Consider the following 11,172-nt stretch of genomic DNA (forward strand, 5'->3'; position numbering starts at 1 on the left):
AAACAAAATTGGGAAAGTTTGTGCAAATATTCTACGGTCTTCAGCAGGTGGATGGAATGACATTTTGAGTGAAACAACATATAGTTTGTCTTCTTATACACAAAGAGGTCCATTTGTCTTTTGTTCTGGCATTATATGACACTAACAATTAACTTGACATCATGTGGGTAGAAGGATGAGAATGAATGGTTACCATCAATCACGAAACTGAAAGATAAGATCTAACTAATTAATTTTCTAAGAAGAAAAATTGTCCTAATTGGCATTCTTTGAGTGGAATTGGACAAAAAAGGTGGCCGGCAAAGACAGCTTCTTGAAACGTTTCTTTGCTTTTGCTAATACGGATACATCGAGCCATGTACAGACCGGAAACCCTAAATGTTCATTCTCTAGAAGGCAGCTTAAGAATTTTAGATGTGGCCAACCAAAAAACTCCACTTAAGGAATCTACATATGAATTGGCTTTAATCAATGTAGAAAAGTCAGTTAATCATGAGATGGGAATATGAATTTTGTTTCATTCCCCACTAATCTTTCTAGCATCCATCCATTCCACCATATTAGCTAGCTTAGTGTCACACGTAAATTGGAACTTAAATAACGTACAACAATGCATGCCTAAACTAGATATTGTGAGTCTAGGTTCCATGGAAAACTTTGGATTGTAAATTATTTGAGATATTTTTACTGTAGCATTTTTTGTGATGTGATGTATGTGAGATAAAAAGGTAATTGGAAAGGTAAAAAGGTGTATTGGAAATTGTAATGATGATGTAAGCAAATATATTTGGCCAAATAAATTGCTGTCCAAACAAATCGTTGCAGCTTAAAGTACCCCAAAATTCAGTTATTCATTTTTTGGGGAAGTAAGATTGATTTAAAGGCAGGCCACTTAGGGTCTCATGTTTATCAATACAATCTTTCTTCTAAGATAAAGAACGATAATACATTACATGTTGGAAAATTCAAGCCACATAAATAGATGAAAAATCAAAGTGACTACATCAGGGGACGGAATTTCATGCAATAATTGAAAAAAAAGGAAATTGATCCTGCTGTCCGCAAAACCGCTGTGATATTAGATGTGTATGTGTGTGAAAACATGGTCCAATTAAACAGGAAATAGTTATAGGTATTGAAAGCTGAGGCATGCACTGGTCATCTTGCATGATTGGTATGGAAAAACAGTAGAAGAAACAATCAAACAGATCCAATTTGTCTGCTAGAAAGCTGTAGGGGAAGATGGATATAGGCAAAAATTTAGGCAGTGTTGTCATTATAGTTCCATTAACTCAAAAACTAAAGTTGAAAATATCATCTTTGTCCTTATTATACCTTCATTATTGTGATAATTAACCGTGCATTCCTTTCTTGGTGTTTATACATATGTTCCTTCCTAGTTGGAAAAAATCTACTTCTTGATTCTTCTCCCTCTCAATCATTCACACACACACACACACACACAAAGTTTTGGCAAGACTCATGTTTGTTCATCATATAAAATCACCTCTTTTAACAGATAAAAAGAACTTTCTTTCACATCACATCCTCCATTATTTAACAAATGGCTTGTGAAGAAAAAGGCCGGATGACTCCTGTCTCTTCTCCTTTCTTCAGCTGAGGCCTATAATCTCCATGCGAGAAAGGTAACACCAAAAAACCCTAGTTCATCATTTTCTTCGTCTCCATCAAACTCATCATTAAAACAAAAAATAAAAATGAAAACTGAGCTCAGAGGAAACAACACTCCCATTTCATTACAAAACCCTAATCTTTTCGACAGTCCGCAAAGCTCAATACTATCTGGTGCGCTAAAGGGATGCCTAGGCAGCCTTGATGGTGCCTGCATAGAGAAGCTTCTACTTCATTGTGCAAGTGCTCTTGAGAGCAATGATGTAACTTTGGCTCAACAAGTGATGTGGGTTCTAAATAACGTGGCATCTCCAGTTGGCGATCCAAACCAAAGGCTAACCTCGTGGTTCCTAAAAGCGCTTATTTCAAGGGTTTCAAGAGTATGTCCAACACCAATGAATCTGAATGGGAATTCTTCTCCTCAAAGAAGATTGATGACTGTTACTGAGCTTGCCGGGTACGTTGATCTAATCCCTTGGCACAGATTTGGATTTTGTGCATCAAATAGTGCCATTTTTAAGGCCATTCAAGGGTACAACAAAGTTCATATATTAGATCTCAGTATCACTCATTGCATGCAATGGCCTACTCTTATAGATACATTAGCTAAAAGGCCTGAAGGGCCGCCATCGGTTCGAATATCGGTGCCTTCTTGGAGGCCACCTGTGCCTCCTTTGCTTAATGTATCAAGTGAAGAAGTTGGCCAAAGGTTAGGAAATTTCGCAAAATTCAAAGATGTTCCATTCGAGTTTAATGTGATTGGAGAGCAGCCAACAGTACCCTCGTCTCCTTGCATTAGTACTCTGGAATACTCAAGTTTGCAGTATGATTTCCTCTTAAATCAAGTCCTCAATCCTTCAACATTGAAACTTGAGGATGACGAGGCTTTGGTGATCAATTGCCAAAATTGGCTACGCTACTTGCCTGATGAACAAAATAATGGAGCGTCTCAAGAGATTTCGTGTCGTGATATTTTTCTCAATAGAATTAAAGATCTAAATCCATGTATTATCACTGTGGTGGACGAGGATTCAGAGTTAGATGTTTCAAATCTTACATCAAGAATCACCACTTGCTTCAATTATCTTTGGATTCCTTTTGATGCCTTGGAGACGTTCTTGTCTAAGGATAATTCCCAAAGGATAGAGTACGAGGCCGATATTGGTCACAAGATTGAAAACATCATTGCATTCGAAGGAACTCAAAGGATAGAAAGATTAGAATCCGGGACCAAATTTTCTCAAAGGATGAGAAACAATGGTTTTTTCAGTGTTCCATTTTGTGAAGAAACCATTAGTGAAGTTAAATTCTTGTTAGATGAACATGCCAGCGGTTGGGGAATGAAGAAAGAAGATGACATGTTAGTGCTAACATGGAAGGGTCACAACTCTGTATACGCTACAGCTTGGGTCCCTTGTGGATTTGACGATTAATGATTGAATACAATATGATTCAAGTGGTCTGAAATTGTAATAATACATAGGCAGATTTTTCAATTTCCATGTTTTCTTGGGGGCCTACCACGACATGGATTTTGCGTATCAGTGGTCCTTCTGGGGGAAAAAGTGGCAATGACAAAAATATGTTCCTTTTCCTGGTGGCAGATAGATCAAAGAGACAAGACAGGGCAGAGGGACATGAATTTTAGAATAATATCTTCAGCAAAACATTTCTGTTCGAGCTCTTCACCTACGGTCACATGAAAGAGTTGTTTGGTGAAAAGCAGAAGGAAAAACATTGTACATATTGTCTTTTCATGAAAGACAAAAGCTATCACTTTTGTTTTCTCTCATCTAGCGGGCTTTGTATGAACAAGTTTGAAGTAACTAACCGTAATTGGCTAAGCTCTTTTTTGATAACATTAGTTGGAGTACACATTTTACATGCTTTAATCAATGATGATTAATGTTGGATATTTTCCTAGAATTGGTAATTAACTACTGTAAGTTACTGATAAACAACATGAAAGAAATCATAATACACCAATTGAAGATACACTACGAAGTTTCATTCAAGATTTTTTGCCATTTTGTCTTCATTAAGTACAATAATTGGACACTAATTGTAATCAAGATTCAAGAGTATGCAGTACTTTGATTCATGTATCAGTTCCAAGAGATTAAGAAAAAAGGATGGCGCAAAAGGTTTCGTGTTTTTCTTTAATTAATTAATTGATTTATTTTTGGTTGCATGACACAGGTGTTAAGAAAAGTTAAACAAGATTTCTCTTGTTATAAACAGTAGAAACTCTAATAATATTTAATGAATTGTCTTGAAATTTTAGGAATACATTTATGGAAAAATAACCACGAAGAGTTAAGGAACTATTCAAAAATACTTTAAGTACTGTTTACTGCTTGGATGGATTAAGGAGGATGTCTAAAATTTTTAGCATTCAAACAAATATCGTTCAAATAAATATCAGATGATAGTATGATTGTGGTTGATACTGAGCCTGAGGAGAACAAAAGAAGGAAGAAGTTCATATTTACAAAAGGTGGATACAGAAAGAAGGGGTGGCACAGGTGATTGATGAGGCCTGGAGGTTGGATGTGGAAGGATAAAAAATCTACAAAGTCACCAGGAAGATCTCAAACTGCAGAGTGGCACTGTTAAAATGGAAAAACAGCTTTCAAAATAACTCTAGGAAAGAAATAAACAGAATCAAGGCTATGATGGAGAGGCTAAAAAATTCACATGACTTCAATAAAGGGGCTATGGATGAGCTTAAGAATCAACTCAAGAAAGCATACTATAATGAGGAAATGTATTGGTCCCAAAAGTCAAGAGTGACTTGGTTGAAGGAGGGTGACAAAAATTCACAATTCTTTCATGCTAGTGTCAAAGGTAGACGGAGAAGGAACAGGATGTCCAATGTACAAAGAGATGATGGGACATGGACAAAATCAGAAAAGGAAATAGGAAAAGAAGTGACAAGTTACTACCAACAGCTTTTTGATAGTCAAGGAACTGAAGGTGTTGAGAAAATTCTGAAGGGTATACCAAACAATCACTGATCAAATGAATACTAACTTGACTAGAACTGTTACTGAGCATGGGATTAAGACTGCACTTTTCTCCATGAATCCCAACAAAGCTCCTGGTCCTAATGGGATGACACCTTTATTTTTCCAAAACTTCTGGAGTATTGTCAAATCTGATGTTGTTCAAGCTATCCAACGTTTCTTCCACTCAGGTTTCATGCTTAAGTCTGTAAACCATACAGTTGTCTCCCTGATTCCTAAAATTGACATGCCTTTCAATCTTAAGCACTATAGACCCATAAGTTTGCGTAATGTCTTGTATAAAATCATTTTCAAAGTGCTAGCAAACAGACTCAAACAAACTCTGGACTATTGCATAAGCAAGAATCAGGCAGCCTTTGTCCCAAGGAGACAAATCTTAGACAATGTCATGGTGTCCCATTAATACCTCCACTATTTGAAAAACAAAAGACAAGGATCAGTAGGTTATATGGCTTTAAAACTTGACATGTCAAAAGCCTATGATAGGGCCGAGTGGAAATTCTTAGGGGCCATCATGCAGAAAATGGGCTTCTCTGGGACATGGATCAATTGGATATGGAATTGCTTATCAACTGTCTCATACTCTTTCAAGGTACATGGTGATTAGAAGGGTTATGTCATCCCCAAAAGAGGCATAAGATAGGGGGATCCTCTATCCCCCTACTTATTCCTAATATGCTCAGAAGGGCTAACTAATCTGTTGAGAAGAGCTGAGGAGATGAAGCTGCTTTCAGGAATTAGTATCAGTAGAAGGGGTCCCTCAATATCCCATCTATTTTTTGCTGAAAATACATTAGTTTTCTGTAAAGCAATTCCAGTTCAAGCTGAGGAGCTTATGAAGATTTTGGCAAAATATGAAAAAAGCTCAGGTCAGATGGTAAACTATGACAAATCTTCTGTTTTCTTCAGTAAGAATGTACCTGAGGTAGAGAAAGTAGAAGTGTGCAAGAAGTTGGGAAACATCCAAATGGTAAGCCAAGGAAAATATCTTGGTTTACCTATGGTCAGCACAAGGTCAAAGGAACAACTATTTGGTTTCATCAGAAATAACTGCCAGAGAAGAATGGAAAGTTGGAAGAACAAACTACTGAGCATTGTGGGGAAGGAAATACTTCTGAAAGCCATCACAATGGCTCTACCTACATATGCCATGTCCTGCTTCAAACTACCAGGAAGACTTTGTAAAGATATTAGTACCATGATGGCTAGATTCTGGTGGGGAGAAGAAAGTGGAAGAAGGAAGATGCATTGGTACTCCTGAACTAAACTTACAAAGAACAAAAGTAGAGGGGGACTGGGGTTCAGGGACTTGCAGGATTTCAATAAAGCTCTACTTAGGAAGCAAATTGAGAGACTTATGACATGCCCAAATCTACTGATAAGCAAGATCATGAAGGCGAAGAATTATCCAGACAGGTCAATATTCCAATGCAAGGTGAGCCAAACAGCTTCATGGATTTGGAAAAGTATGACCAGTATTAGAGAAGAAGTGTGAAGGAGCATCTGGAAGAAAATTGGGGATGGCAAGAGTACCAACATTTGGGAAGACAGTTGGATCTCAAACAATAAAGAAAGGAAACCAACTACTGTTAAGCCCCAAAACTGTAGCTTACATAAAGTGGAAGAGCTGATAACAAACTTCAGGTGGAATAGACACCTGATCTTCAAAACTTTCAATGGAAAAGATGCTAAAGAAATCCTCAAAATTCCGATTAGTTTTAGCAGGAATAGCTGATTGCAGCTATTGGATAGCAAGCAATAATGGCAACTACTCTGTCAAGTCAGCCTACAAGTTGTTGAGTAGGGGAGAGAATAGTCAGCAGCAGGAAACTAGAGGGCAAGGGGAAACAAGTATCAATGGACAAAAAGAAAAGGACTGGAAGAAGATGTGGAAAATAGACATCAAAGGCAAGCTCAAGAATTTTATGTGGAAATGTTTGAACAAGGCTCTACCAGTGAATGAGCTAATATATTGCAGAACCAGAATGGGTGAGCCAATATGCCAAGTATGTGGCAAAGGAGAGGAGACAATAGAACACCTGTTCTTTTTCTGCAATCAAGCAAATGAAGTATGGAGACTGGCCCCAGTGCAGTGGGATGGAATTGCTGACAATAGAGGGAATTTCAACAAATGGTGGAGTGGACTGATGGAAGCAACAAGCAGAACTGAAGGACATCAGTACCAAGCTTTTACTATTAACGTTCTCTGGCCAGTTTGGAAAGCTAGGAATGAGAAGGTTTTCAACAACAGATACCGTCATCCTTTGACATTGTACAGAAAGCTCATCTAGAATGGCTAGAGTACACTGAAGTGCAAAGTAGAAATACATGGGAGAGCAGTCAGGAAACAACATCAAGGGCCGAAGAGAAACAGTATAACAATGAAGACATCAACATGATGATCATTGCCGTGGAGGTCAGCCAGCAAAAGGAAGGGAAACCTTTAGGCATTGGCATAGTGGCTAAACAAGGCAACAACATGCATGCTGCATGGGCCATAAAGGACAGAAGCACAAGGGACAGGTTACTGGACTATGCTACAGCGATCAAATTAACACTGTGCAAATTAGAGAAAAGCCATGGCCAGATGTTAAATTGTTAATTTCATCTACTCAGATGCTGCGAGTTTTGAGGATGAACAAGACACAAGATATAAGACTTTTTGCTCAGCTGGAAGACATTCACATGCTTAAAGCTTTGTTTATGAACTGCTCTTTTTGCTTGGTAGGCAACTAGTGTAATCAGACAGGTAGAAGGATAAGTGATTATGTTACTACATTAAGTGCAAGATGAGGAATATCTAAGTTCTCAGTGTCAAACGACACTATTGTAAAGCTCTTTATAGGCCGTTGCTCAAGTTGTATAGCTTGTTTTGATATCAATACAATTCCTAACGTTTTTGTAAAAATAAAAAATAAATATCGGTCAAGTTCCTTGAATGTCTCAGGCTCATCCAACAAATATTGGTCATCAAAGAAAGAAGTATAACTACTACATGCAGGTGGCTATCTAAATGTAAGAAATAATCTATATAAATGATAAAATAAGTCAAAATGTAGAGTTATGCAACATATTAGTTATTTCTTTTGTAAGCGGAAAGTTTTGAACTTAGAATCTGTTGAGGAAGATTTGATTTAATAGTTGAGATTGAGACCCAGAACCTGGAGGTTTTGAATTTTAGTTCCCGTACTCCCTCATCGCTTCTTAAATCCCACTCTTCTGATAGAAAAAAAATTTAAATCCTCCTACTTATAAACCTTCCCATCTTACTATCCAACTCAACTCTCACCCTTAACATATCAACTCTTTGTTCTTTGTAAGGTTGTAAACAAAATTGAATCAAATTTTAGTTTTAAGCTTTTAGGCTCAAGCTTGGATATGAGCTTGAATTCTATACGAGCTTAAATTATGGGCTCGATATTGATTCAATCTTACATTTGATATACTCGGACACTAATAAAAATTCATTCTTTTATTATTTTATATAATGGAGTAATAAGTGTAATATATTATGTATATTTTAGAATAATAATTTAAATTTATTAATAAATAAAAAAGTTTTCAAACCTTCTCAAACCAAATATTAGCAAGTTTGAGCTCGATTTTCATAACTTGATTGAAGCCAAATTTTCGTTCAAATTCGAACTCAAGCTCATAAATTCAACCCAGATATAGACTTCCAGAGCTTGATCAACGGTGTGAAAAGTTTTCAAAAGTAAATTTCTTCTATTAACATGTTAAGAATTTATCTTAAAATCCTTTTAGAAAAAAGAATTTTTACAATATTTTTGGTAAATTAACTTTAACTCGTGTTTTTACATGAGGTTAATTGTCTTCTTTAGACAATTTTTGGTTGATAATATTAATTACCACAAAAATTAATCTTTTGGTAATATTTTACCCGGGAAGTTTAACTTTTGTTAAATTAACTTTAACTTCATGTTGGTAAAAATTTTTGTGGTAAAATATTAATTTTTGTGTTAATTTTTGGCAGACAATTTTACCCTGGAGTGGGTGATATTATTACCATGAGGTTAAAATATTACCATTTAGAGGAAATTGTCTTCTTTAGACATGAGGTTAATCTTGACATTTAAATTGGCTGCATTACTAAGATAGTGTCCACCAACTTATTATTTTAGTTCAAAGTATGAGAGATATATGTGTTGTGCTCTTAAAATCATACGAGGGTTATAAGGAAAAAGTGTGAAACCACAGGGGTGGAAGTGTAATGTACCCTATATAGTTTAGCATGAAGGGACGATTAAGTTCTTTTTTTTTTTCAGGTAATATCCTTGAAGTAGCTATTTCACCATCAATTAAATTAAATCACAAGAATCCACATGTGAAATATTTGAGAATAGTAGCAATTCAGATATATATATATATATACACACACATATATATATATATTTCTTTCTCCTTTTGCAGGGCAATCTTAACTCTATCATGACTACCCCGTGATTTCGCCTGCTTATTTTCTTGGAAGGTGACACCATATCGTGACTACAACTAAACTAAACTCAGATAGAGAATCTACAGTTGGTGAATCAAACTGCCATATCCTGCTACCCATACCTTTACCTGGCTATTTAAATATGGCCATATCCATTGCTCTTGCTAGCTGTTTCTCCACCTCTTCTTTGCTTATCCATCATTTCAGGAAATAATTCCTTGTAACCCATATTTGCTGATAACGTGATGGTACTAAATTTTTAAGTTTTTCGGATTTATCCACATCCCTAAATGCATAAAATTGGGTTCAGAAATGCTTCATGTGAGACTGTGCGCATTTCCAACCTCCACATGAGAAGTCTAGTATTGAAGCCTAGACCCAAAGAACATCGTCCAGTCTTTCTGATAGATTTCTATCATGTACTGAAAAACATGTGCAGAACAGTGATAGCAGATTGAATGTCAAGATCATGTCATCCAGTAAATAGTACGTCAAGATCATAAAAGAGAGGGAGGAGACTTGTCAATTAATTTCTCAAGCATATAAAAAGCTTCTAGTTTAGATAGAATTTCTATCCACATTTCTCGTACAGTTGATTTTATTTGAAACTTTAGATGGGTAGATAGAGATTTTAAACACGTACGTATCCCTTTCTCCATTTCTTCAGATTTTGTTATGTCATGTACTAGGACAACTGCCAAAGAAAAGTCAAAATTATTAGTATATTATGATCGGTAAGGCCTAAGAAGCATTCAGCATCTGATGATTGGCAGACCTTCTTCTTTTCTTTTTTTCTTTTTTTTTTTTAACGAGGCAAAAGAGTATTATATATTTTTGATCCGTACGTTGGATAATCAAGGAGGCAGAAAGAATTAATAGATGGTGCTTTTAATATCATGAAATAAATAGTAAATGTAATTCATTCCCAGTAACCCAATGAGAATAAGAAAAAAAAAACCACGCCAAAGACCCTAAATGGTTAATTCGATGCCCCCTGAACCTTTTTAAGATTTTTTTTTAGTAGGGGAAAGGCGAGATTCTAAGAAATGGGGAGGCAAACCAAGATTTGACCTCCAAATCTAAGATCCTAAGTTTAGTTATCAGCCCAAGACTTCCCGGCCCATAAATTTAACTACATGCTGGCACAAGCAATTGAAGTCAATGAGAACGGGCATTACTGATGAAAGTGGCCAATTTTGGCCACATTTATTTAGCGGCACCCTAGCTTGGACCTTAGGACCCCACTAGCCTACCATACAATTTCTTAGTATGCGTCTTCTGATAAATTGTCTCATTTGGACTATATTTTTTTTTTTGAAGGAATTTTGGACTATATTTTGAAAGTAATCATATTAAATGGATTAATTATAGCCTAAGGCCCTAAGGCCCCTAACTCTAAGGTTGCGACTCAAAATTAAGTATTGGTGGCTATAATTTCAGTGCCTGCATGATTGACAGCCTTAGATGCTACCAACTTCACATGCTAAGAACCCACAGATTTGGATGCTATGCTACTACAGACCCAAGAGCACAATAGGTGTAATTATTGCATTTTTCCATTATAGAACCCTACAGTGATAAGATCCTGGACCAAATCCCGGGCTGTGGTAGACAGGTTTTATATAAGATGATTGATGGCTAGATTTACCTAGTAAGTGTTTTGAAAACCAGACTGGATCATTCAACTCGTTTTATCGAATTGCAAATCGCACTACGATTGTTTGGACAGCCAATTATTTGGCTAAATATATTTGCTGACATCACCGTTACAATTTTCAATACACCTTTTTATCTTCTCAATTACTTTTTTATCTCACATACATCACATCACAAAAAGTGCTACAGTAAAAATATTTCAAATAACTTACAATCCAAACACACTTGGTTCAAAAATTTAATTGAACCAATTAAATTCGGTTAAAAGTCGGTTGGCCAGTAAAAAATTGGTAAAAATTGGACAGTTCAACTGGAGTTGCAAACTTTTTATTTTTTAGAATAAATATTTCAGCTTTATTCACATTATTTAATATTATAATAAAATAAAAAAAATAATGAAAT

General features: G+C 36.0%; 1 protein-coding gene across 2 annotated transcripts; it reads left to right on the forward strand.

Moving 5' to 3' along the window:
* The first annotated feature begins 1,558 nt into the window (after positions 1-1,558).
* LOC113772220 (scarecrow-like protein 32) lies at positions 1,559-3,424 on the forward strand. Of its 2 annotated transcripts, XM_027316809.1 has the most exons (2): positions 1,559-1,646; positions 1,784-3,424. In XM_027316809.1, the coding sequence occupies exons 1-2, from the start codon at positions 1,636-1,638 to the stop codon at positions 3,063-3,065; spliced, it is 1,293 nt and encodes a 430-aa protein (XP_027172610.1). In that variant the 5' UTR covers positions 1,559-1,635; the 3' UTR covers positions 3,066-3,424. The 2 variants fall into 2 exon arrangements, with proteins under 2 accessions (XP_027172610.1, XP_027172609.1); XM_027316808.1 differs by having other exon boundaries at positions 1,565-3,424.
* Positions 3,425-11,172: the final 7,748 nt, after the last annotated feature.

This window comes from Coffea eugenioides, chromosome 5, assembly GCF_003713205.1.
Source record: "Coffea eugenioides isolate CCC68of chromosome 5, Ceug_1.0, whole genome shotgun sequence".
Taxonomy (NCBI): domain Eukaryota; kingdom Viridiplantae; phylum Streptophyta; class Magnoliopsida; order Gentianales; family Rubiaceae; genus Coffea; species Coffea eugenioides.

Excerpts from the sequence above, each read along its gene's own strand:
- LOC113772220 (XM_027316808.1), top strand. The coding sequence starts at position 1,719 with ATGAAAACTGAGCTCAGAGGAAACAACACTCCCATTTCATTACAAAAC.